Source organism: Xiphias gladius, chromosome 18 (genome assembly GCF_016859285.1).
Source record: "Xiphias gladius isolate SHS-SW01 ecotype Sanya breed wild chromosome 18, ASM1685928v1, whole genome shotgun sequence".
NCBI classification, from domain to species: Eukaryota; Metazoa; Chordata; class Actinopteri; order Istiophoriformes; family Xiphiidae; genus Xiphias; species Xiphias gladius.
Window position 1 is genome coordinate 8,059,247 of NC_053417.1, and position 27,874 is coordinate 8,087,120.

Sequence of the window (27,874 nt, forward strand, 5' to 3'; positions counted from 1 at the left end):
ATTAAGAAAATAATCCGACCGTTGCGACAGCCACGGCGCACTTTGATAGATAGGTACACGGCGTGCTAAACGAACCGCGGGTTACACTGAGCACACGTCTGGTCGGAAGCAGTGAACCTGACAAACTCGCGGAGAGTCAAGTGAAGCACCGGGTCCCCGATTTGCTCAGGAACCAGGGAGACACGGCGACAGACTTCACACTGTCTGCCAAAGACGCATGCCGTTAAATGCGCCGCTTGCACGGTGCTAGCGGCTCGCCAGGTAGGCTGAAGTTTGTTTACACTGACTGTGTGCTGCTAGCTGTAAAAAAAAAAAAAAAAAAGAAAAAGAAGTGTTTCCTTTACGCTCACCGGGTGGAAGAGGCAGGCTCGCTAATAGTCAAATGGCTACCTGGTGGGCATGTACAGCCACACGGCATGAAAGGACAGGTAAAGTTATCACCTAGCCTACAAGTTGGTGAACGCGGAGAAATGGCAAAACCAAAACCGTAAGTGCGCTTGCTGGGTGGCTGAAGCGTGCTGGCCGTTGGCTCTTTTTTTTTTTAATCTCAGCTCAAATGCAGCACAGTGTTGTTGCTTATGGAGGACTGACAGCACAGTTGCCAAATGGGACTTTGCTACACGGGAACCTCCTGCTTCATCCCGACTTCACTAAAATGTGACACAACACAGAGAGAGATGCTGGCCGTGCACTCGTCGTTACATTACAAAACACACACACACACACACACACACACACACACACACACACACACACGGCACCCGGTTCAATCACAGACGGCTTGCAACAATGTTGCAGCGTGGACGGCGGCGTGCTGTCGCGTCACCTTTGAGGTTTTCGCTGGCTTGTGTTAGATTAAGAAAATAATCCGACCGTTGCGACAGCCACGGCGCACTTTGATAGATAGGTACACGGCGTGCTAAATGAACCGCGGGTTACTCTGAGCACACGTCTGGTCGGAAGCAGTGAACCTGACAAACTCGCGGAGAGTCAAGTGAAGCACCGGGTCCCCGATTTGCTCAGGAACCAGGGAGACACGGCGACAGACTTCACACTGTCTGCCAAAGACGCATGCCGCTAAATGCGCCGCTTGCACGGTGCTAGCGGCTCGCCAGGTAGGCTGAAGTTTGTTTACACTGACTGTGTGCTGCTAGCTGTAAAAAAAAAAAAAAAAAAAAAAAGAAAAGTGTTTCCTTTACGCTCACCGGGTGGAAGAGGCAGGCTCGCTAATAGTCAAATGGCTACCTGGTGGGCATGTACAGCCACACGGCATGAAAGGACAGGTAAAGTTATCACCTAGCCTACAAGTTGGTGAACGCGGAGAAATGGCAAAACCAAAACCGTAAGTGCGCTTGCTGGGTGGCTGAAGCGTGCTGGCCGTTGGCTCTTTTTTTTTTTTTTAATCTCAGCTCAAATGCAGCACAGTGTTGTTGCTTATGGAGGACTGACAGCACAGTTGCCAAATGGGACTTTGCTACACGGGAACCTCCTGCTTCATCCCGACTTCACTAAAATGTGACACAACACAGAGAGAGATGCTGGCCGTGCACTCGTCGTTACATTACAAAACACACACACACACACACACACACACACACACGTCGTTCACACGCATACACAGACACACACACACGCGTCGCTCATTGGTGTTTCTACTCACCGCTTGAAGTGCTCAATGATTTTCTCTTCTCGTACATTTTCGGGTAAATTTCCCACCCATAAATGTCTGGTTTCCCGGACCATACTGTGTGCTCCTGCTCCCCGATCATACAGATGAGTTTGCTATGTCAGTTTCTTCCCGTGCAAAATAGAAAAGGGTTGCAAAATAAACGCCGGACCAGAGAAAAAAAAAACACTCGGCGCAAATCATTGACTGGTCGTTGTGACCCACTGTAAACCATTAGGTTGGATCCCCGCACGCTGTTTGATACTCTTCACTGTTAAAGCGCGATCTTGCACCTCATGAACGCGCTCCGGACTGTTCCCGTGACTAGGCGCGTCCCTGACACCATGCGACCTTTGGATGTCGAAAGAAAGCATGTAGCTTCCTAAAAAGATGCAGCAACTTCGCTTGTAATGAGAGGCACACAGCGCAGGCGTGGCTTTGTGTGTGAACTTCTTTTTTTCTCCCCGATGAGATAGTCGTCCGCGCCTGCGCATGCGTGAGAAAACCCCTGATTGAGTGTTGGTGCTTTGACATCTGAGAAGCTTTGACTCACAGGAGGATCCCTTCAGTGCTCGCTGGATATGGCAAGATGGGGCGCTTTGCATATAGTTAAACCAAATTATCCCAAGTTTTGATATTTCTTTGATATTTTTTATATTTCTTTATTATGGGCTGCATTTTATTTTTATCAATGCAAAAAAAGAAAAAGAAAAAAAATCACTCCAAGATGATCAAGTGAACCATATATCCACATTGAAAAAATGTAGCAGGGGAACATTCAAGCTTGCTCCCTCTTGGCTAATAGTTCGTTGAGGTGTATCAATCATTGATCACTGGCTAAATACTAATAATTACAGGGTGTAACTGGGATTGGATTAGTGTGTGCTGAGATGGCCTCCTGTGAACCTGAACAGAATAACTAGTTTGGTGAGTTGAGCTTCACTCCATTTAAAAGTCTAAAAAATGTTGTGTTGAAGACTTTGACATATAAGGCGGAAACTTAAGCCTCCAGGAAACAGGAAACTAAGGGCCTGTTGTAGGCGACTCTGAATGTTAATGATTAGAACATTTGTGTCTGTGATGAGCTTCAATACAGCAATATGCTGTATTTAAAAAGTTAAAATCTGTATAGACTCCATTAAATATCACACTCAATAATTTTCAACAGATTAGCTCTCTGAAATGAATAGAGTAGTTTAGCAATTCCTTAAATCCTAATAACAGATTAGATCACAGTCTAGACTCTTTCTAATTTTTTTGTTATCCTTGTGCTTTTTTAACCATATGCTCTGGCCCTAACAGTCATCAGATCTCAACCCATCTGAACACCTTTGCGATATTCTGGAGTTAGACAGCGCTCTCCACCATCATCATCAAAACAGTGCATGAGGGAATATCTTTTGGAGGAATGTTGTTCAACCCTCCAGTAGAGATCAGAGACTTGGAAAATCACTATATGGGATCTACTGAAGCCTTTACAGAAACACGTTAGGCTGCCTTATGCTTTAGTTTGTCACCTAACTGTATAATAGTAGACCAATTACCGTAGCCTGTAAACTGAAAGACTCAGCTCACAAGCCCAAAATATTAGGCATAGTTTTGGGGAATTTGAGAAAATCATATAATTTGTAACTTATATATCACCAAAGCTGATCCATCCATGAGGGAAAATAAGAAGTAGGGCCTACCTTCCGTTAGGGCAACTAAAACTAAAGTGTCAGAGATGTAGTTTAAAAGAATATTCTCGAAAAGTAAGAAGCAGCTGTGGGATTTACTTGTTGCAAAAAAAAAACAGGACTGAGCAGAAGAGCAATGCAACAGATATGAGAAACCAAAAGTTATTCATGAACTCTTTACTTTATCATAATGGTATTATATATATATATATATATATATATATATATATATATATAATTATAATGTGTCTGATTGCACTACACCCTTTGTATTAACCTGTCATCTGCCTTTTGCTTGTCATACAGTCAGCCTGTCAGGGCAACTAAAGATTTGACTAATTTACTTTTACAACTACTAGTGGGAGACAAAATGGCATGGAGGCCATTAAGTCAAGAACTATGACCTGGTTTGAGCTCTGTTTTAAGCTAATAAGTAACATGAGACAATTGGGCTCATGTCCAAAGGTCCAAGAGACCAGTGGTGATAAGCACTGAGGAGGGGTAAATAAAACCTGCACGTTTTATGTGTTTTCCTTGAAACACTGTCCCATTTAGTAACATTTTAATGATACTTGCTTTATTAGTAAATTACCTAAACTATGTTGGCCTAATCAGGGGGCCCCTAAAAACGTGGATGAACTGAGTTTTAGTTACTTTACTCCTCAGTACATTTTGTCCATACCCATGCTGGAGCTGAATGTAACGTTCAGCCTATAGAAAACGATCGCTGAATTAAAGTTTTTAGTTTAGCAAACCTCTGTTACTACACTACAGCATTATTCTGCTTTTGTTACTATATTAAGCATGCATATTAAATGCACAAGTGCGCCTGCGTTAAAATGCGGTAAGGGGGACACGCAAAAACCGCTGTGCGCATGCGTCCAGCGTGCCTATCAGATGAGAACAGAAAAGTCTGGAAATCTCCAGAGGTGGTGACAACAAGTGCTCAGCCATTTCAATGGGCATTTTCGCCATATTCGGGTGCTCATGGAGAACGTCCTCCTTGTGTCTACTGAATTCGTCCTGATGTGGAATTTTATTCAATCAAAAATCTAATAAACCATTGGGAGTACAATTTCGTATTTTGGTGGATCGACTAGACACCAAAACTAAATTTCCTCTTCAGTGATTTCCAGACCTGGATTATCTCGGAAACTGGACCGCCAGGCCAATGTGCCCACTGTAATTTCACAAGCCTTTTTTCTGTTTTTTTTTTTTTGGTCACGGAATGACGGGACTGTTATCACAAAAACCCTCTCATGGAATATGTTTCTATTAGTCCTCAGCTCCTAATAAAGACACATCTAATGGGCATAATACCGGCGTCAATATGTGGATTTAATTTGAGTTGGGTGTCAGAGAAGCTCTAGATTGTAACAAGAAGTCAGACTAACGTTGAGATAATACAGCAAAGACTCGCATGTAAAGGTGGTAAAACAGTAACATCTCTTAAAAGCCTCTCGGGCGTTATAAAGCGAATTTGGTGTCAGTACACAGTGTCCATTGATGCGGGTTGTTGACTTTCTTAAAATGGTCTTTGTTCGACGGAGCAAAGGTCAGAGTAAAACCAAGTAACCTAGCCTTTTCTTTGTCTAACGCCATTTTGTGTGACTTTAAAAGCCCTAGCGTTGTCGTCAGCCATTTTGCCTTTTCAACGAGCAGACAATCTCCGGAGAGACGAGAAAAACGGAATGATGTCTACAGACTCATACGTTAGCTAACCGAATATAATAAAAATGAATAAGCTTTCCCACTGCGTAAGCTGTTAATGAACCTTTGTAGCCATGTCGGTTACTGCTTAAACGGTGAAAATTGCGAGCTGGGTCCGTGTTGCCAAAGGTGTCCAACGTGTTCTGTTTTCTGCGTTCAATGCATCTATTTGCTATAATAGCGAGTACGGATTTACTAAAACGGCAAAACCTCGATGCGAGCTGTGTGTGACAGTCCGGTCACATCGCCTTTCAATTTTATAAAAAAAAAAAAATACTTAATGTAACGCATAACTTCATGGTTTTACCGTTATTTTTATTGAATACATTTGTAGGTTCATGTTTTTTTTTGAAGGTAGAAAATGTGTCTTCCATTGTTGAAAATAAAAGGAAATAAAGTGCATTCTTTAGCTGTGAGGTTTTTTTTCCTCCCCTCCTTAAAGCACACCAGTTAGTGGGATAAACAGAATCAGCTCATTGGATGCAGCTTGGCTTGATGATAGCAATAGCAGGATAAAGCTCACTTATTTTTACCTTCACCTGTCAGTTGGCCATGGGAAGGCTTATAAAACTTTTGAGCTCTTGGGCCCCACAGAGAAAATTTGGAACAGTGAATCTTCCCAGGAGTAGCTGGCCAAAAGCTCTCCAGGAGAACAGCGTTACCTCGCACAGACTCCTAGAATAACGTCCAGAACTGAAAGTCTGTCGCCCGAGTTAGTGGACTGACAATCAGAGAGAAAATGGGATTTATAAGAAAATAACAGTCAAGAACAAATATTCATGATTCGGAGTTAGAAATCGAGTATAATGATGAACCCCAAGTGCTCTAGAATAATGTTATATGGGGCAGAGTATGCCGAGGGTCCTATTACTATTCCACATAGGCAATGGCTGTTGATGACCTTTCTCTGCAAATAAATGGAATAACGTGTTACGGTACTGGTTCATCTTTATCCAATATCAAATTGTGGTTGAAGAGCTGGAAACAATTTTTCACAAGACTTGAGTTTTCAAATCACGTTAGTCATAAAATACTGCTTGGATTTTTTTTTTTTTATTGAAAAAGTTATTACATTCAAAGTACAAAAACATTAATTGTTGGTGTTGCCCTAATAGGACTTACACTAAACAACCCCATTTAAAAAGAAGTGCCACTAGATTTTGAAATCACTGAGTTGCTATCTCTGATGCTCCTTCTGTCTTGCTGGTGGTCTGCGACAGTCTCTTTTTGCGTAGTCTGTATAATCCTCTTCATCCTATGTGCACACAACAAACATGACAGAAGACATGCATGACATAAGATGATAACAGAGCGTATAACCGAGCTACTGTGGCTGCAGCAAGAGCATATGCCACAGATATTCAAGATATCTACTGGCACTTATCCTGGTATGGTATTATCATAATCATTAATATTAACAAAAAACATGACATTAATATCAACAACATTATATTGAACTTTAATCTGGGGTTTTAATTTACCTTCATTTTTATGTATTATTGCATCGGGTCTTTAAGGTTAATGTGACTAAAATCCATTTTATCTACCTTTTTATTTACGGAATAGATTCCATTTACTTTTTAAAGCCAACACAAATCCATAAAATGCAACGTTTTTATTTGTGCTGCATAAGCTGCATGCCCTTTACTTGAAAGTCTCAACAATTTAATCAGGCTAGCTCAGTGAGAGGAAAAGTAGGCTCAGTATTCTGAATCGGGGAATACAGTGACCTGAATCTGTCTTGGGGGGTCTTAAACCTCCACCTGGGATACAAGTTTGAGAAGTTCAGTCTCATCCTGGGACCCAGTCTAATGAACGCATTGATATTCTGCCCCAGTTTTTGAATCTCGGTGGACAGAAAGTGTTTTTGGCCCTGTGTGAGTCTTCCAGGGAGACTTACTGACCTGTGAGGATGCTGCATCCAGCAGATCCTTAGTGGGGATTAGACAGCTGGCCTCACCCAGGAAACACATTAGGATGTGGAGCACGTCGGCCCAGCGTCCAACAGTCAGCATCAGGACCATCAAACCTCCGAGACGCACCACCACTGTGTTCAGGACAGCCTGGCTGCCGGGCAGACGGTGCTGCTCCTCTGCAGGACCAAAATACAGCATTGGAGGGAAATATTTGGTGAAAATGTGGGACAGGTTTGTACAGTAGTTAAAACTTCAGGACGCTTGAATTAGTGACAGATGTGTCAATGATCAGACAAGACCAGAGGGATGCAACGAACTGATATGACTGAATAATTTATCAATGAATTTTTGAAATGGGTCCATACGATCACACTGTTAAAGGCTTAGACATTATTGAACATCCTTCCCAGATTTATCAGTGTCTGATGAGCATTGCGCCATAATATTTTTCCATGTTTCTCACCCTGCATGTACACCACCAACAGTGTGTAACAGATAGTCAGTGGTGTCCAAAACCTGAGGGCCTCCGTTGCAGAGAGGAAGTGTTGATTAATGATTGATACGGCGGCCAACACAGCCACAGAGAAGGTAATGATCATAGTCCTGCACAGCATGGGCAGCAGGCATCGGCCTGACGTGAGGAGGCTGATGCAAATGCCGCAGTAGCGCTGTGAGCTGTGGAGTTTATACAGAGCCATGACATGGTGCAGCAGGCGTGTGGCCTGCCTAGCCATGAACCAGCTGAGTGCTGCTGCCAGGAGCAGGCATAGCCAGCGCTGGGCCGCCCCCTCGTGGATAAAGTGCAGACTGCAGCTTAGGGCACAGCCCAGAGAGAACTGGCTTTGAACTAACAGCTGCTGTAGAAATTTCCTGGAGTCCTGGGGGAATAAAGCAGCATATGAACCGAACTGATGGATGAATCAAAACAGGTGATGGCCTGTTTGTTATAACAGGCGTGGCGACTCATCATGACATAAAATCCAGAAATTAACTCAGCGAAATTGAACAGTAGATGCAACGAGTGAATCAAGTACTACAGTTGAGTATCCGGCATATTTTTATCACATAATTAGTTTCTTACGGGTCCAGCTGTAACCCATCCAGACACAGCCCGAAGACAAAATTCTAGTACCACCAGGGATGCCACACGGGAGCCCACTACAGCCAGAATCCCAGTCACAAGGAAAAACTGGAGCACCCCAGTAAGTCCAGTTTTAGCTCTCCTTTGATAACTGGGTCCCCTCTGGCTTGATGTGTCTTTATCATTTTTATCACTCCAGCTGTAGGTTGTGGGGGAAAAGACAAGTGAGAAATGAAAGGAAAATGTAAACAGTTGGAATCAGCACTGAAATGGGAATATTTAGATAAGAATGGTGAAAATTTGAAATCTTGCAAACCGGTCAGATTATACAATTTAACACCAAATTCTTCTTCATGTAAAGGTCTATTAAAATGCAATTTCCTCACCTCTCTTCCTCTAAAAATAAGTGCACTCTCAACAAGGAGCATAGCACAGAGATCCCACATGCACCTATCAGTCCTGCGGGTCACATAACACTGATTTTGCATTACCATAACACACTCCAGCCACCTATGCAGTTTAAAAACAGCCTGTAGCAATTCTGACAGCCGAGACACTGAATGGACGCGGTGCTCACCTTGAAGTAAACTATCCAGTGGATTTGTATCTAGAGTCAACCATCCCGGTAGGAAGTAGGAAGTCGGAAGAAGTGACGTGATAAATGATAACATCGTATTAACTTCGACTTAAAAGAAGAAAAAGGAATTTAAGAGGCATGGATTTAAATCTAACTTAAGCAAGCGCACACTCAGGAACCATATTTTGTGGTTATTTCCAGATCGGGTTAAAATAATGTGGAGTATTAGCTCAGCTCTTCTGTTTATTTCTGTTGCCTCAGCGTAGATCGTAGCTCATCCAGAAGCCTGCTCTGTGTCCTGTACCAAAGGTCATCTGAGCGACGGTGGAGCAGAGGCCCTAAGCAGCCTGCGTCATAACAAGATAATGAAGGTTATTGCACCAAGGGAAAACCTTTACACTCTAAAGTGATGACAGGCATTAGTTGTGCTGTCTAGTTGTCCAAAACATAATATAAAAATTGTTCTGACAAGGACGTCCTCATCTCAAATATCTTTTTGAAAAATCATACTTATAATATTTTAAAGTCAAGTTTAGTTATATAGCCTGAAATCTCAGAGGGGTTTTGAACAACATACAAAATCTTATATTCTTACGTAGTTTACACACACATACACATACACACACACACACACACACACACACACACACAAACAAATCATGACAGGAAAAATGAGGACAAACCTCAGGAAAAGCAACAGATGAGGGCAGATGGACATAAAACCCTGGAGTCAGATTTAACCCCCCCCCCTTAATATTGGTGAAACAGGTAGTATGTTTTCTTTGGACTGTTAAGATCAGGTGACAGTGATCTCACTTTAATCTGAATTCATGTTAATTCCACAGGTAAAGTGTGCCAAACATCTGTCTTCACATGCAGACATCACAAGGAATCCATATCCCTGCTTAAAAGGTCCTACAGGTGACATATTAAGATCAGTGTGTCTACCACTCATGATACATTAGTATATTTACAGTAATAAAATTAAACAGGAAAAAACACAGGACGGCACTGTTACTCCAGCAGAGACAGAGCAGCAACATGTTTATCTTCTTCAGTACAGACACAGAAAAATCTCTGAAATGACAAAGTGATACTATATTTGAGCAAATTACTTTTTGAATGCAGGGGAGGGCGTACCGTGAAATCTACAACACTCAGCATTTCTGCTTTGCAGTCCACTATCTGCACAGGAGGTGATGAAACCGGAGACTTAACTGCCGTACTCCCAGTTTGAGTTGCCCTTTATCACTGAGAAGGAGTCATTTAAGGAGGTGAAAGACAACAGTAGGATTACAACCAATGAATTGATGACAGGTTGACCTCAGTAAACACATGAACTATGGCACATGAATGTCTCACACAAGGAGGAATGGCTCTCTCAGTCTCAGTTGAGACTTTAAAAGTGCTGGAACCCAGAGCTTTATGGGCAGGTTGTTGACTGCTGCAGACTCAGGTGAGTACAAATTAAGCTTCTTTGAATGTGGGGATATGAATGGAATTCTGCTGAGTGACAATCATCAAATCACTGCCTTTTAAATCTAATTATTTTAGTCATGTGGTCCAATTAAACAACATATTGTAAATCCTTGATTGACATGATTCATCTGCATCAAAATTTTAAATGTCGTGTAAAAAACAATCTCACCCGGATTAAAGCGCAATTATATGCATTTTAAGCAGTTTATTAGGTCAAACTGCAACTTTGAATCTTGTCTTTACTATACATAATGATTAAAAAACAACTCTACATTTTGTTGACTTTTGTCGACAAAAGAGTTGTGGACATTTTGATGCACATGAACAACTCCTCATCAACACTGAGTCAGAGTTTATGTGTCTAGGCGGAGCAGTGAAGCGGTGAGTGAACTGTGATTCCAGGCAGCAGATAAACGTCTGAGGAGAGGAAGGACTTCTCACATGGAACCCAGCGGTACCGGCAGTGTGCAGTTTAATCGCTGGAACGAGGACAACATCAACATGAACGTAGAGGCGTCACAGTCTACTACGATGAGGTGAAACAAAGTGGCACCTGACATAAAGATCCAAAGACTGAATATTCAGTTTTCAAATTACTGAGAATGTTCTGATGCTATTCAAGAACAAAGCTACAGAGGTGTTGGAAGATATCTGTGTATATATTACACTGATAATACACCATACAGTGGTGTATGTGTTGTATAGGTTTGATATTGGGCATTTCATTAAAAATTACATATGGTTTCATCACCGCCCTCTACCTCTGATTGAATGGCATTGATGTAAATTTATCCCTCAGCAGTTAGGATGTGTTCCAGATCCCCCAGCTGCATCCATTTTTAAAATACACTAATAAGAAATAACTGGATGCATGTAATTTTTACAATAGAGTTCATTCAGCGCATGGTTGTGGTTGTTACAGGAGCTTTTCCATCCTTTAAAAAAATGTCCGATTCAGCAAAAAATACAATTCAAATCAATGCTGTTAGACATGACTGCCTCCCCTCTTCCTCCATTCACAGGCTCTACAACAGATTCTGTATTGGCAAAACTGGAATAATAGTGAAGACAGCAGGAGCTCTGGCTGCACTGGTGTCCATCTACATCATAGGATACGCGACAGGATACTACGTCCACAGGTGCTGATGGTGGAGTCCAGCCAGGAAAGAAAAGCACTTGGACATTATGGATAAATTAAGATTTGAATCATTTTTAGACAAAACACGTCAAGTTATGTAACTGTAAAACACAATGCACAAATAAATGCAGAGTGATTTGTATCTGTATCTGTGCCTCTGATTGACAACTCATATATCATCATTTGTTCATCGACTGTGCTAAATAACCTCATGACTTCATCACAACATTCATGTAATTTCATTAAGTCATTAGCCGTGTGCCCCCCCCTCCAGAAATATAGAGGCCAGATATGCATCCAGTCACAAGGCCGCTTATCAGATGGCAGTTGCCGCTTGGGGAACCAGCTGCATTACTGTCAGATTATAATAACACATAGGGCATAACCTGTTGAGTTTACTGCTGTAGATGAGGTTGTTTCCACCACTGAATACTGTTACACTGTAACATCGTTCAATACATCCATTTTCTTATATAAATTTACAGGAGTTCCTGCTTCGAAACAGACTTCACTTTCTATGGCGCATTTTTCTAATACAGATTGCCTGTCTTGCAGCACAAATACATTTATACTATGGGCGGGTTAAAACGGGATGATTGCATGAAGCAGCAACATTAATGCCTTGCTTTACCCGATGGACTACTCTGTAAATTGAACCCCTAAACATGGCAGTGTTAGAGCCTTAATACTCAATCGGCAATAGATAGTGACTTAGCGGACATTTGTTTAAATGAAAATCTTGGACATTGACAGTTTAAATCTCTAGCAAGGCTGCATCAGGATGTGTTTTGAAGAACTCCAGTCATTCCCAATTTACATGAAAGACAGTGTGCGTTCAGTGCAATGTGTTGTCTATATTTTCAACTGACTTGAGTCTAATAGGTTATGGCTGCTGTTGTCCTACAAAATGATAGTTTGGGCAAAAAAACCTTTTTTTATTAATCTGACATGTCAGTGATTGTTTTTCTTTTCTTTTGCCAGGCAATTGTGAACATATCATTCTTACTTTTATAGATGTATGTGGCAATAATTTTCGCCTACACTCTGTGCTCTTACCTGGGTGTGATATACAGTGTGCCTTTGGCAGTGAGCTCTATAAGGTGAATCTCATGTTGTATCAAGCTACATTTGTATAATACAGCACAAGTAAATGCAAGGTTCCAGTGCACTCCAAATTCATACCCTCATTAGCAGAGCAATCCTTTTCCACTGCAATTAATCATCACTGTTCAACATGTTACGTGTCCCAAGCACATACACATCCCAAATTAGAAAAATATAAAAGAGAACAGCTCTGCTGTTTTTACTTGGGTGCAATATTTTCCAACAATATAAATATTGTTGGCTCAATCACTCCTGAGGCGATGGAGCCGGTTCAAAGAAGAGAGGGCTCGTTGTCCGTGGTGGCATTCCAGTTCCCGCAGCCAGAGGAGGATACAGAATACGCCCAGCAACGGAGGTCTCAGTAATTGGAAAAGTAACTCAATTACTTTTCAAAGAAGTAACTAGTGACTGCAACTAATTACCAATTTTCAGTAATTTGCGCAACACTGTTTATCAGTAATAAAAGATGTTCCGCAAGGTTCAATTTTAGGTCCATGTTCTTTTCACAATTTTTATATATCAACAATATTGTTTCGTTTTTGACAAACCATCAAGCCCATCTGTACGCGGATGACACAGTGTGTCACTGACTCTGTATATCTAGCAGTTGAGGACTTACAGCATTCCTTTAACATTCTTTAAAGTGCTCTTAAAGATCTAAGACTTGTACTGAATGTTGGGACAACAAAGTTCATGCTATTTTCCAGAGCCAGAGGTATAGACTATGATGACCTTAATATTTCTACATCAAATGGACTTATGATTTCGAGAGTCACAGAATATAAATATCATGCCATCTGGATTGAGGAAAAACTCACTGTCAAATTTCATATAGATAATCTTGAGAGCAAACTCAGGCAAAAAGTTGGCTATTTCTGCAGAAACAAAATGATTTTTCCCACATTCTGTATGAAAAGAGTTGTAGGGGCAGTTTGCATGTCAACTTTGGACTATGATGATTTGAATTATACACACGCATCTTCTTCTACTCTTAAACCTCTGGACTCTGTCTGTCACTCTGCCTTGAGATTTATTGCTGGTGATGATTATGGCACACATCATTGTATTTTATATGATAAGGTTGTGTGGTCTTCAAGAGAGAAACAATACTCACTAGTATTGTTTTGTCGATAAAGCCCTTATTAGAAAACTAAAAAAAAACAAAAGATTGAGCATGTCCACTATGTTATCGCTCCGTGTTCAGTTATCAATATAAAACAGCAAACCCACATCTATTGAAAATTAAAATAGAGCTAGCCAAATGTGAAATGGTAAAAGCAAAAAAATAAATTAGGGAAATAAAATGTCAATATTGCAGAGGTTCAATTTTGCACTAAGAAGCACACAGATTAATAGAAACATTCAGTTCATGCAAAGAATTAGATTACACTTTATCTTTCATCTCTTACATACTTACACGCTTTGTGCCTGCACCAAACCATCAAAACTAGCAGTGTAGCCTTTCATTGTAGATTTTTTTTGTACCCTTTTGATTGCTTCCACATGTAATAGCATGATCTGAGTAAATTAAGGAATATTTCCATTTTGAGTCTATCTTGTGCAGTGTGCTCTAAGTAGAGTGGGGTAAGATTCATCAGTGTTCATGGTATCACTGTTAGCAGCAGCAGAATAAAAGCACTGTGCTGTCTTTTATGGATCAGAAGTGTCAAGTGTCAAGCATACTGTAAGTCTGGGTACTAAAAAGGCATGTCTTTTAAAGGGATATACAGTGTGATTGAAAAATGACAACTGAGTGTGAGATTTTGAACATTTTCATCAAGTCAAGAAAATGTTAGGGACATTCACATTGACTAATGGTTGTCCATTAAATGTACATTTTAACAAATAACTTCATCTTTGTGATGAAATAGCAAACATGACAGCTTGATAGCTTGGGAAACATATTGGTTGACTGATTTGAATGAGATCATAACTGTTCATAACTGGAGGTGGTCAAAAACAATGTTTGTAAAGGGAAAAGGGACTGGATTTGTCTACATATCGCATTCTAACAAACCTGGAATGCTCTTCCAGGTTTGTTGGCACTTACTCTGTACACCAACACAAGACCTTGGGAGATAAAGAATGAGGACAGCAAAGAGAGGTGTGTATTGGTTTTATCACACAAAGTCTAAAATCAAAGGCATTAAAGGCAAAATTGAGGTATAAAATGTCAAATTTCTGATTCTATGCCCAACCATGGCAAAGTACTCAAGACTTAGCAGCAGTAATAGAGAAGTATTGCTAAGTGCAGAAACTGCCCGCATATTTACCTCCAAGAAGTTATTACGCGCTCAAAATACCCAAACAAACCAATACACAATATCAACACATACAATTCATGAGGCACATTAGCACAAGGACTAGGTTAAAGTAATAAGAGTAAAAGATCTTGGCAGTGAAGCGGAAGATAACAAATGGACGTTTTTCTTGAGTGAGTAGAAGGGAGAAGATGAGATGAAAATCTGTATGAAAGAGAAAACGTGGCATACTGGTGAGGAGAATGGATGGACAGTACTACCAAACCAACAAATTAAAACACATGCCCTAGCTTTAGGGCTAAACATGTTAATGCCCTAAATATAACCATCTGCTTCTTTTATACCAGGGATTCGTTGCAGCCCCATTCAGGTTGCACCTCTGCAAGAACATAGGCGAAACCATCTCTTTACCATTGACAAACTGAGCAAACGCTATGAAAAACTGTGACGCAGAAAACTGCAAGTACAGTTGCTGATGTGAAAAGGGAATTGCTGGTTGACTACACATAGATAATATGTTTACACGTTATGGAAGAAAACACAGTGAGCGGGCCATTAATGAAGGACATCAGTGACCATTTCGATGATATACGAATTGTAAATGAGAGGCAGGGATACAAAGCACTCTGCATTTGTTTGTGCATTGTGTTTTACGATTTACATAATTTGACATATGTTTATGAATAGTATTGAGACGGTTTCAACACTAATAAAACTTCACCGAAAATTTTAAGCAGTGACTGTTCATTTATTTTGATAAGAAATTACACAACTTCAATACTGATATAGATACTTCAAGTAAAACATCAATGATGGAATTTTGTTTCGTTCACAAATCTTGTGTCATAATTTTGATACACGAAAATTGCTTCTCTGTAGGTCTTGAGCTTCTCATCTGATTTTTGCTTTGCATTGTAGCAACATGCGTCATGTTGAACCCTGACTGGCATCTTCCTGTAACCGTCATTGGTTTTAGGATCACTGCTGTCACTCTTCTTTTGTCTTTTTGGAAGGCCCGGTTGTGCAGATCACGGAGCACTGAAAGTCCTCTTAATCAATCTCGTGTGAGTTTCTGAATCCTGGAGGGCTGCTTTGTTTCTTGCCCCAACACGAATTTCATTATATTTATTAGACTTTCATTTCCCTCATTGTGAAACCAAAAGATGAAAGACTGCATTTTCTACAAACTGGTACCTGGGTGTTATATCCTTTTGGTAAGGTTGGCTCATTCCCATGTACTGACACAGCAGAAGTGTGTTCCACTTTGTTAGAGATGCCTCTAGATTCACTGTTAGTGATGTTTATGTGGACTGCAGCAGTCCTAGTTTGTCTTGTTCTAGATAAACCCACTAGATATTTTGACCCGATCAGGACATGTGCAGAGGTGGCTGATTTTGTACCAACTTGGAAATTAATGTATAATTTAGTCGATTTAATGTTTACTACAGCGGGTTTAACTGTAGCATCAACAGTTTGTTGTATGTATATCTTCTGTCTGGCAAAGAGATGCATATGGACCGATTTGACCATCAACTTTCTTTTACATTGCATGTTTCTACAAGACGTCCCTAGACACACACTCCAATACAACCCTGAGCAGTGACTTGATCTGTGAGAGAACTCATTATATTTTACCTGAGAAGACAAAGAACCACGTTGTACATTGGGTAATTAGGTTTTGAACTTCAAATGTTTCTACATATTCCACCTTATCACACACAGATGAAAACAACATGCACTTAGTAAGCTTTTGATGCCTTATGATATCTCATCATGCAAACTATGTGTCACGTTCATTCCAAACTGACTTAAAAACATCAGCTGTGGTCTGACATACGCACCGTATACTGCCCTCGTGTTAGAACAAGAAACAGCTTTATCGCAGCAAAGCTAAACTGGTCTTCTCAACAATCCAATCCTAAATCCTACCAACTGGACCACGAATATCTATCAGCTTTTAACTAATATCTGTTTTATTGATCGTGGAAATTATGCCATTAAAAAAACCTCAGTCACACTGTAACAGACTGCGTACAAAAGATGAATCTGTTGAGCTGCAAATCCAGAAATTAGGTGACAGTTATCTCTGAGAGGGCGGAGCTCTGCTAGTTACCTGAAGACAGCCGTCACTGGGCCAGTCTTCCAACATCAAAACTACACTGGTTGACTGGGGAAAGCTCTGAGCCTGATTTGACACTAATACTGCTTTCTGTCTAGTTCTAAACAGCTCGGCTTCAGCTTTACCTCACCCGCTTGAGAGTCCCCCTTTGGGTCCGAGTCCTGTCCACCATTTGCAACTGCAGCAACAAAAATTATTGCCTATAATAACTGTTATAGAAATTACGAGAGACACCTGTACGGGTTAATGATGACATAATACAGCCACTGTAAGGCGGTTTGATGTTGTCTGATGATTTTAGAGTAGTTTAATGGCTGATCCTTTATCCCAGTGCAGTTATTTAGAATTGCAGAGACTTTTATATTATTAATGTAACATCTTGATGAACGAAATTAAGCTAACTACCAAGGGTCATTCTACTAAGATCTTTCTACATACTAAGACAGTGATTTCTAGCGCTGGTGCTTAAATTACAATTTAGTAACTTTTACGTATTAATTCACAATGCTATCGGCAGTGAAAATTAAATTATATGTAAATCACAACTTAGCATTTTTCACATAACAGTGGAAGGGAACATTACCAATGGTTGCAATTGTACATGTGAAAACATATGTAAACCAGTGGATCCTTTTATTCCAAAAGTACCCCAGCAAAACTTCCTCGATGCCGCTTTGACACAGCATTCCTGATGCCAGTGGAGGTCACCATGCACCACCCTGTTATGGCACAGCGGGACAATGTAGTCGGTGAGGAAACCAAAATAACGAGATGACTTAGCCTGTGACCTCCCTGTGGACGTGGCAAGACTACTATGACAACAAGAATGGAACCATATTCACAGACATGTGTGTGGGATGTGCTTAAATCACAGGCAGACATCAAATGTCAGCCAAATGTAAGAGTCAAACCCAAACTGTTGCATTATGTAGGCACCTCACTAACACATTCCATAAGGAACATCTCACTCTTAATTAACGCTCATCTTTCTTTCGGACAGTTGTGGCTCTGATAGGCTACAATATACTTTGCTCATGACTCAGTGTTATCACAGACTGGCTCGTGCAGCAATATCCCTCATTTCTGCAGCGTGAGGACCTATGTTTTCTGGGCTCTCTCTTCCACATAGAGCTGCATCTGTCAGAGAAAAAAGAACAACCAAATATCAGTAAGAGTGGGGGAATTCGAATGTGATATTAATAACAACTGAACAAAACATAATCACAGAATCAGTCGACATCCTGTATTTCAAAGTGTTGATCTCAGCAACGGAATTAAAACTCCACTTAATTTTGTTGTCTGTGTTTTTGTCTTTGGACCGATGAACTGAGCAACGAGTAGGATGTTTCTGCTCACTTTTACTATGTCAGATGTCATGGTCTTCAGTGGGATGAGTCTTGGCTCCTGCATGTGGACTTCTTGCTCATCAGCAACTATCCATGGAAAATCCTGGGGAGGGAAATGCACAAATGTGACACGCCATAGGCATGTAATTATTATGTTTACATATAATTAGAATTGATTACAATGCGGCCGAGAAATAAACATGCTGCTGTGTTAGTGCATCATGTTTTAATCTGAAGGGTTGCAGTGTTGTAAAAACCTCACCTTGATGACTTGAACCTTCTCCATGTTGCGTGTGGCAGCATCTCTTGTATGTACAAGTACTGTAAATGAACACCCTGTGACAAAATACATCAAGTCACACGAAAAGGTCTATGATTTGTATCTACTCCCTCCTGAATATCATTTACATGTCATCTAATCTCCTTAACAACAGTCACTGCCATTACAAGCTTAATTCTCCTCTAATTCTCTAGTCCCTCGACTTTAAGCTCAAATAGCTTAAAGTAATTTACTTCCTTTAGTTCCTTGTATGCTTGTTCATAGTACTCGATTGAAATTTCAGTAAGCCTGTTGAGACATGTATAGGACCAGGAGAATGTTATACCCTGAACTACACCTCACAGGCGCACCCTTCCACTCAGGTAACACCCCGATCCTGCCTCCTTTGCCAGGATCGGCAGGCATTAATTCCAACCACAGCCCTTACCCTTATCACAACCATCCGCAACCTAAAGCATTTGATTGACAGGGGTTGCTGGGGTACTACGCAGGCTGGTGGGCTTAGTAACTTGTAAAAAAGTACCTTGTTCATTGTGTGAGAGGTGATCTATTATGTTAATGTTTGAATTCCTACTAATTGCACATGAGGACCAATTAAGACTAAGATTACTCTTCATAATGAGCATTTGCATATTCATGAACGAGGAGATATAACAAGTTAGATGGGCTCTGTCAAACACTAGTGTAACTAATAACAGTACTGAGTGCTGCACTGCATTGAATTAGCTGCTGGAAGCAAGCCATCATTAATGTTATATATATATATATATCAGCGTTAAAGATGCAACTGTATCAGAGTTTCAAGAGTCATATCCAACATTAACCAGCTAAATATAAAACGTCAGGAATTAGACCAAATCCTTTTTTAAATATTTAGGAGTATAAAATGATGTTATGGGTTTGTTATTGTGTTTGTAGTGTACGTCTAAAGTAACCATCCATGATGTTACCTGGTGGGTTATTACTTAAAACAGCATCACACACGCTGATCTTCAGGATGAAGGCCCTCAGCAGTTGCTCCACATGTGAAAGTAATGTGTCAGAGCTGTAAAGACAAAACCACAGTTGGTTCACGCTGACAACAGATCACAAAACAAGCGTGTTCATTTTGCAGCAGTACGTGAAGGATATATAATATGTTTATGTTCATTCATTAAAATAAAAATTAAATAAGGGGGAAAACCTGATGGACAGCAGTGGCGGTTGGGAAATCTCAAACACAAATCTCTCTACTGGATGATGCTCTTTGTCCATGATGACCACCACAACCTTCTCTGCATCATTCTGGGAGGGAAATGGAAGACTTCAGCAGAGGTGATACATGTTTCCAAATATTAACCTCCCAGCCCCAGGTCATGTCTTACCTTCTCAATGAGTGGCTTTACACAGTGTAGTGTATCCTGGATATACTGATTCAGCTCCGGGTGACATGACATCTAGTGGTAAACACACCAAAGTCAGAGGACCAGTATTACTGATGTAAACAGGTGTGACTTATTACAGACTGTGAGCATATAATAATTACACATATATTCATGTGTACCTGCACAGGTACACTGTATTTCTTTCTCTTCTGAAATATTCCAGAGGGATAAACTTCACGGACATACAGGATGAGATGAATAGCGACCTCCAGGAACTCACACAGGATGTCGGCAACCACTGAAAACGGACGAATCCATTGGGAAATATGATATTTCATGCATTCCTTCTGCGCTTGTTTTGAGAAAAAAGTCACAACAAACTCCATGCAAATACCCGTTAATTTAGGGATTCCTTATTAGTTCACATATAATGACAAGCAACACGGGGCGAAAGCTAGTAAGGGAGATTTTATAGAAATACACCGCTGATTTGCATTACGCTAAGCCGAAGTGACCAGCATATGTCTGTGATTCAGTAAATGTATTGAATCATTTCTATGTACATGGGTTATTTACTAATAGGCAATGTCAAATTTAATTGCCAAATATATTAGCAAGATTTTGTCGGGGCATCCGTTTTACAAATCAGGGGCGGTCACAGCTAGAGGAATAATGCTTGACCATCTAATGCTAGTTTGCTTTGCCTTACCTTGTCCGAAATTAAGGTCTTGTCTTGTTAGAGTTGTCATATTTTCTTCAACAGAAACTGTCAATAGAGGCAAATAGCTAATTTTCCAGCTGGCTACGGCCGGCAAAGTAGCAATCAGTCAATCTTTATTTATTTTTTTTCAAGGCTGATCTTAGTTGTTCGATATTTGTTCATTAGTCGCTGCCTGGCTTGACGATGTCAAACCAAAGGAAAGGAGAAGTGCAGTTTCAGTTTTTACAAAGACATCATTAAAAACAAATGCAGAGTCAGGTTTTATAATGAACTGAAGATGTAACATAGTTCACGACCCGGAACGCGGCAAACTCCCCTGTTAGCTTAGCTAGACCAAGCTTCGTCTCGCATCACATAGACGTCACTCGTTGTTTACAATCTGTTTGCCGTCCACTAGTGATGACGTCAACATTATGTGATTCTGTAGATGATGATAAAAATGTTACGTTTTGGAAAAAAGCTGTTTTACAGTTTTGACTTCTTTCCCTGTGAGTTGTAAAGAACTAGATACTAATTCTATAAGATACTATGAAATCAATTACTTGTTTAAAAAAAAAAAGTAGTTAAATAAAGCTTAAAAAAAACATGTCTGTATAACTGCCAGTGTTAGCCAGTTGGCTTCATGGAATTTCATGTGATGTGGATTTCATGGCAAATATAACCAGTTTCTGCTAATTTCTTCGATGTCACAGTTATCTGTTCATCCTTGCTGAAAGTGAATGCTAGTGAAACTAAACCAGTTATTGTTGAATGATTATTACAGAATAACACAGGAAAGGCTGTGTTGGACTGCATGTTGGTACATTTTTCAATATCTTTGGTAGAGAGTACGACCCACACAGCCAGATGTTTTTCTTTTCTTTTCTTCTGTATATCAACACTAACTGTACTTTATTATATTTTATCTTACCTTATTTGAGTTAGAATAGAATATTCAATTTGTTTCTTTATGCAATGCAACTAACCATTTCACTCTGGTTTATCCTATTTTATATGCAAGACCAAAACCATGTCTGTCCAAAGCCACAAACTCTCTGGGAACAATGAAATGCTTTTCATGTCTTGTTGTTCATTGCTTCCTTTTTTTGTTTTTGATATGAGAGTTAAATGTTGATAGTATTATTGAATGTATTATTTCCTCCACTTAAATCATAATTGGTGCCCAGTACCCTAAATGACAGACAAATCCATAAACATTCGGACAGGTACAAAGTTTTCTATTGTTATGGCTCCACTCGAGCACACCGAATTTGAAATGAAACAGTGAGGTTACTGAGTGAACAATGTAGGAATTGTAGTCCATTTTTTACACTACCCCAATTTTAGTACAATCTAGCAGGACAATGATCCTAAATTTAACAGAAAAGGTAACTGAGGAGTTTTCAAGGCCAAATATTAGAATCTTCTTGACTGACCAAGTCAGTCACCTGACCCCAGTCTCACTGAGACCTGCAGAGGACCAGATCAGAGACAAAAAGTTCCCCGAAACAAGCAACATAAAGATGGTGCGTTTCTAGTTGTGCATCACCAGGGTGTAGTGGTCTGCCCCTCTTACTGACTCTTTGCCTGGACTCTGTGCATCCTGCTTTATTTTGTAATCCCTTACTTGTTGTGTGTTTAGTTGTTTAACATCTTGTCTTTATGCGTTTTTCCCCCCACCTTTTGTGATTGCGTGCCCCATCCTAATTAGTTTCACCTGTGTCCTATCGTCTTCCCCTTCACTAGTGTATTTAAGAATCTGTGCTCCCTTTATGTTTTGTCAGTTCGTCTGTGTTCGATCTCTCCTGTTTCCTCTGTGGATTATCTGTCTTGTTCCTGCCTTAGCTCCTCAGTTTTCCTGCCACCCATATTCCTGGGTTCCTGTCTGCCATCTTCTTCACCTGAGTGACTAAGTATTTTTTCACTCATTAAAGAGTCACTTCACTCATCCAGCCTGCCGGGGTTTGTGTCTGTAGTTGGGTCCAGAAATCACTGAATATTACACAGGGAAAATATAGCCTATGTATATGCATTGACTGGAAACGCCATGCATTAATTATGAAGATTTTAAGTTTGTGTTAACTTGTATACTATATACTTTCTTCTCCCTTAAAGTTTGGAAGACTGTATATGAAAAGGGATACCATCACTGTTAATCTGATGTGGATATAAAAACCTACAAATGAGAGTTAACACTCATAGTCAGTAGTTTCATTTCAAATCCAATGTCTACAGGGCATATCAACAATAGCCTCACTTAAATTCAGATTTTCCCTCTATAATTTATGAATGAACAAATTAATCGATTTGATTATTTAGATTTACGTGACATACAGTTTAGACATACAGTTAAAAGTAGTTACAATCATCGGATTAAAACACAAAAAAGCCTAAAAGTTTCTTTCCATTGCGGTCCTCCACGTATAACAGACAGCATACATTCCAACAATTACAAACTACTTCCAGTGGCAAAGTCGAATGGACTACATATTCAGAGTTTACTTCATCATATAAATCAGGGTTTAAATGACTGAGAAACCATCTTTCCAAGGCCCCTTTAAATCTGTTGTGTCTGATGAGATGCCTTTTAGGCTTAAAGGAAGTTTCAATATTCCACCTGCTTTGAATTCCAGGGATACATACATAGTAACCTTTTTATAATGCTTTATTTTGGATCTACTGCTAAATTGTTGTGTGTTAATATCTGGCCCACTAAATTGTCTTTTAGTTGGCAGCGTCAATGACTTACACGAACATGTCTTGGCTTTTATTTAGAAAAGACAGCCATTCAAACCGGAAACGTTGCCATTTAAATGACCACTGATGTTGCCGTAGTGAAAGGGCGATACGGCTTAGGATGAGCAGGGTCGCTCCGAGGATGTTCTAACGATGAGGTGACTTTTACGAAAGGTAAGCCAGCTGGTCCAAGACAACAAACCTTTTTTTTGCATGATATAATGCTATTAACATACCGCATGATAACATAGTGTAATAGTGTAAGTGTCTCTACTCGCGAAATATGTTTCTAAGCTAGTATTGGACAGGCTAAAGCCAACCGGAGGAAAAGTCGAGGGAAGAGTTGTGGAAAAAGCTCCAAAAAAAAAAAAAAATCACTAGTCATATGTTAAATCCTCTGCACAAGATCCTTGTACCTTCGTGTTTTACTTTTTTATGAGTAAAACACGGTTATAACTGATTTCACCTTGGACCTAAATTTGATGTAAACATATCTAACCTATAGGTAACCTACCTATATCGTCTTTATATGTATCAGTAGTCATACATTAACTATCCTTGGCTGTGAGACCATAGTCAGTTATAGCAGCGGTAGAGCGGTTATCTTTATGACAAGTTCAAACACATTGGTCTTCTTTGCAGGTTGTGAAATTGTCCCAGTCATGCCTTTTTTGGAATTCATAGCTGGGAGCATTTCAGGTAAAAAAAAAAAAAAAAAAAAAAAAAAGATTATATACAGATGTATTTGTGGTATAGTGGTATATTAGTTGTGTACATGTGGAGAAATATCATATCTTTGTTGGTTATTTGATTGTAGGTGCAGTGGGACTGGCAGTTGGACATCCATTAGACACAGTGAAGGTTGACGGACACACTGAAAGGCATAAACATGACTAAATGCATAAAATCTGCGTTTTCTGACACCTCATGTTTCATTTTCAGGTGCGCTTGCAGGCCAACTCTATGTATAAAGGGATACTTCACTGTGTGGCGAAGACATACTCTCATGAAGGGGTAGATGTCACATTCTCTTAAACTGTTTCACCAGATATCACTGCATATAGCAAATAGCCACAACCTGCATGTGACAGAAAGTATTGATGCACACTTACTTGTTTTTTTTTAATGCTTTTATTATATCAGCTCCATGGATTTTTTAAGGGCATGGCATTTCCCGTGCTGACCACTGGCATCGCCAACTCTGCTGTCTTTGGCTCTTACAGTAATGCCTTAGATTACCTCACTCAATCTCAGCGCAGTGACCGCAGTCAAGGCAAACCGGCATCTTCTGCACAGGTCTTCGCTGCTGGCTGCTTCTCAGGTCTGGTGCAGGTAAGAACGCCTGATGTTCCCTGGCTGGTTTCATCCGAAGCACCTTGCAGGACCACAGCTGCAGATATTACTGGTATGATGACTGTAGGGCTCCACAGGACCACAAGTGCTATGAAACTGACCCTTCTCAGGGTGTGAAAATTCTCCTTTCAGAGAGGAAATGGCAAATTATGAATACTTTCATGTAGCACACGTGTTCCCCACCTGCTATAGGGCAGACGTTGCAGGAAATTGAGATTTAAAGTGTGAAGTGCTACTGGACCATGGAGGTTGCAGTGTTCACTACAACCCACAAAACAAAAGTCTAGGTCAGAACGGGGTTAATAGTCTGAAGTTTGTCTGAAGCCACGCACCAGAGGGGAGGCCAAAGGTTTGTGAAAATGAAAGGTGTAGCAAACAACCATGTAAAGGTTGATAGTAATTAGGTCCAAGTGGGAATTTAACCTGATTCTCATGCCCAAGTACAGGTACGTGGCCACAATAGGATTCTTTCAATAGTTGTGAACATTCCTTGTCATTGACAGAAGTGTCAGTTTAAAATTGCCCCTTGACTAAGTGTGAAAATAGATGGAAGGGTCATTAGGATTAATCACAATAGAAGCATGAATACCATAAGAGTCAATATTCGCATTATTTTATCTGACCACCAGGAGGCTTCCAAGAGGTTCATTACCAAGAAATACCATTTATTTACAGAGGATGAAAATACTGTTGCCATGAAACAAGGTGTTGGTGTGACATTTGCTGAGATAACACGGAAAAGGTGAAATGAGCTACAGATTGCAAGGAGAGATACACCATTTACCAACAAACAGCAGCCTCAGCCATCAGAGGATACAGGGATCATAAATTCTGCTGGGACACTTGCTAACAATATCAACCAATGTATCCTATAGCTTCTGTCAACTGCAGTACCTATGTGTTGATAGAGATTGATATACTTTTATTTATTCCAGTTGACAAACGCTTCATGTTTGGATTAATCTGTGTGTTCAATCTGTTTCACCAGCCAAGCTGCCCAGTCTTATTTCTAGATAATGAAAACTGATGAAGTTGAGTGATGTGGCATCTAAAGAGAGCATGTATGGTTCAATTGTACCTGCAGCAGCACTGCATAGCAAGTTCTGCTGTCATCAAAAACACAAGTATTTAAAGGAAAATGTACATCTTTAAAAACAAATCACAAATGTAGCAGGTCTTTATGCAGGTCTTTATTATACAGCATTAGTTTGATCTGGGTGTAATTAATAAACTGATAAGTGAGTGTATGTGTGACACCAATCCTTTTGAATTTATTGTCCAGTATTTTATGATCAGGTATCTGACAAATAGGGTCTATTATCATCATTATTATTATTATTAATCATTATTAATAATACCATAAAACAGTGATGTGGAAATTAGATGATTAGATGATTGAATAAATTATTGAACTATTAATGAGATAACAAACACGTTTTGTACAGGAACTGCACTACTACCACTAATAATCATAATCATCATCATCATAGGAATAATAATAATTGTAGCAGTGGGTGTTGAGCAGGATCATGGGGCAGTACGTAGTTTGTAATTACAAGTCCAGACTATAAAGCTCTGGAGGCAGAAATACTGTACCTGCAGAGAGCAGGTAAAAGAGTGGAAATCTATGAAATGAGAAAAGAGTTATATCAGGCTTTGGATACAGAGACAACACTCAGTTCATTGTTGGTCAACAGCCTTATCCTTTAAACTGATACTTGGGGTCATAAATCTTTCAGAAATACTGACTAAAATTAAAACTAAATCCTCATTGCTTAAAACAGTTAAGCACAATTTGGGTGGACTGACCCTTTTAATGTGATCTGCTTTAAGGTGTTTGTTTGTGCACCCATTGACCTGGTGAAGGTGCGTCTTCAGGGTCAAACAACTGCTGACCGATACCGTGGACCCATTCACTGTGTTGCTGTCATCCTGAAGGAGGAGGGACCCAGGGGTCTGTTCAGAGGAGGGCTGGCCCTCGCCCTGAGGGATGTACCCTGCTATGGACTCTACTTTTTGCCTTATGAGGTCACTCGAAAGGCTCTGACAGAGAGCGGCAAACAGCCGGGTCAGTAACAGAGAGCACGACTCTACCAAAGTGCAACGGTACCAACCCTCAGAGAATATGCAACCAGGCTGGTGTGTGAGGTATGGAAGCTCATGTCTGTCAGGAAAAAATAAAAAGTTAGAAATGAAAAAAAACCCAAAAAAAACCCAAATACTGTTAATCAAAATTGGGAGATATGCAAAAAATTATAAGTCAAACTTAAACGTAAATATTTTACTCAGTCAAATTTTTTTTATAATAAGTTCAAATGTAATGTGTCAAAATGTGAATTAGTGTCTTATAGTTTTGATTTACCATGAGCTTTTTTTTTCATTCCTATCATGTCTTTTCCTGGCAGAAATGGGCTTCCATATTAAGGATACTAGATATTTTTAAAAAGCAAAATATGCAACATTGGTGAGTTCAGCTTTCGATGGATGGAGCTTTTTTTTTAAAACTGTTCTCCAAAATAAAGTTTGATTTTCAGTGGCACTTCCAAATGTCCAGGGTTCATTTAGTCTACTGTTATCTTTCAGTACGCACGACTTCAAATATTTACATTAATTGTTAATCTTTTCTTTTCAGGTACGCTTGCAATATTGATGGCAGGTGGCGTGGCGGGTGTGGTGACCTGGGCCTTTGCCACACCTATGGACGTGGTGAAAGCCCGGCTCCAGATGTCAGGAGCCGGCGGGCGGGAGTACAGTGGGGTCCTCAACTGCATGACAGTGAGCGTGAGAGAGGAGGGATTTAGGGTGTTTTTCAAAGGCCTCCTACTGAACAGCATGAGGGCCTTCCCCGTCAACGCCGTCACCTTCCTCAGCTACGAGAGTCTGATGGAGATTTTCTGTCCACCAACAAGATGACCTCAGTCCTGACAGTGAATGGATACAGATTTTGCCTTGCAAATCAAAGGATCTTCCCGCATTGTGGAGAATTTAATACACACCACATGACTGTAGGTCGGATATTTTCAGGGTTACCTGGACTGTTTCAGCTGATATCTTAAAAAAAAAAAAAGTGTCTAAAACTTAGTTGAGTATTGAAATACTGTTTTGTGACCTTTTTAAAGTCTACGTAGGGTAGGTAGGTCAACTTTCATTTGGCTAGTGTCAGAAACCTGAATTCACTATAGGTATATTTTTTATTTCAAAGCATTTTATTCATATCAACTGGACACAAACACTAAATGATTTCCTAATAAATAAATACAAAGAATGTCGCTGATTTCATTACTGGTGAATGGTCCAACCATTTTAGGCCCCACAGGCCACATATACAGTAAATATTGTACAGTAAAAAAACCCAAACATTTCAGTTG

At 40.1% G+C, this 27,874-nt stretch overlaps 4 protein-coding genes and 1 long non-coding RNA gene across 8 annotated transcripts in view; 2 read left to right on the top strand and 3 right to left on the bottom strand.

Annotated features, from left to right (window-relative positions):
• The window catches only part of spen (spen family transcriptional repressor), a 28,885-nt gene extending 26,831 nt beyond the window's left edge, over positions 1-2,054 (bottom strand). For both annotated transcript variants that reach the window (XM_040152051.1, XM_040152050.1), the window contains exon 1: positions 1,661-2,054. In XM_040152051.1, coding sequence (XP_040007985.1) covers positions 1,661-1,743 — 83 coding nt within the window. In that variant the 5' untranslated portion in view covers positions 1,744-2,054. The remainder of the gene's footprint in view (positions 1-1,660) is intronic.
• Positions 2,055-2,423: 369 nt separating this feature from the next.
• LOC120803533 lies at positions 2,424-10,077 on the top strand. Its single transcript, XR_005709349.1, has 3 exons — positions 2,424-2,593; positions 9,472-9,547; positions 9,755-10,077. It is a non-coding gene; the product is annotated as an uncharacterized LOC120803533 (long non-coding RNA).
• tmem82 (transmembrane protein 82) lies at positions 6,104-8,931 on the bottom strand. The gene is made up of 6 exons (XM_040152052.1): positions 8,627-8,931; positions 8,436-8,508; positions 8,050-8,248; positions 7,432-7,846; positions 6,957-7,144; positions 6,104-6,307 (listed from the first exon to the last, which is right to left on the bottom strand). The coding sequence occupies exons 1-6, from the start codon at positions 8,718-8,720 to the stop codon at positions 6,230-6,232; spliced, it is 1,047 nt and encodes a 348-aa protein (XP_040007986.1). The 5' UTR covers positions 8,721-8,931; the 3' UTR covers positions 6,104-6,229.
• Positions 10,078-16,204: 6,127 nt separating the features above from the next.
• Positions 16,205-20,803, bottom strand: mad2l2 (mitotic arrest deficient 2 like 2). The gene is made up of 8 exons (XM_040153783.1): positions 20,427-20,803; positions 19,897-20,015; positions 19,718-19,789; positions 19,537-19,637; positions 19,304-19,398; positions 18,336-18,409; positions 18,084-18,176; positions 16,205-17,864 (listed from the first exon to the last, which is right to left on the bottom strand). Exons 1-8 carry the CDS (start codon positions 20,464-20,466, stop codon positions 17,826-17,828), a joined length of 633 nt encoding a protein of 210 aa, XP_040009717.1. The 5' UTR covers positions 20,467-20,803; the 3' UTR covers positions 16,205-17,825.
• A 1,370-nt stretch (positions 20,804-22,173) lies between these two features.
• Positions 22,174-27,773, top strand: LOC120804362 (solute carrier family 25 member 45). 3 transcript variants are annotated; one of them, XM_040153790.1, is made up of 8 exons: positions 22,174-22,379; positions 23,193-23,327; positions 23,796-23,852; positions 23,971-24,014; positions 24,096-24,167; positions 24,297-24,485; positions 26,340-26,574; positions 27,139-27,773. In XM_040153790.1, exons 3-8 carry the CDS (start codon positions 23,816-23,818, stop codon positions 27,417-27,419), a joined length of 858 nt encoding a protein of 285 aa, XP_040009724.1. In that variant the 5' UTR covers positions 22,174-22,379; positions 23,193-23,327; positions 23,796-23,815; the 3' UTR covers positions 27,420-27,773. The 3 variants fall into 3 exon arrangements, with proteins under 3 accessions (XP_040009724.1, XP_040009725.1, XP_040009723.1); XM_040153791.1 differs by having other exon boundaries at positions 22,174-22,322; XM_040153789.1 differs by having other exon boundaries at positions 22,175-22,330.
• Positions 27,774-27,874: the final 101 nt, after the last annotated feature.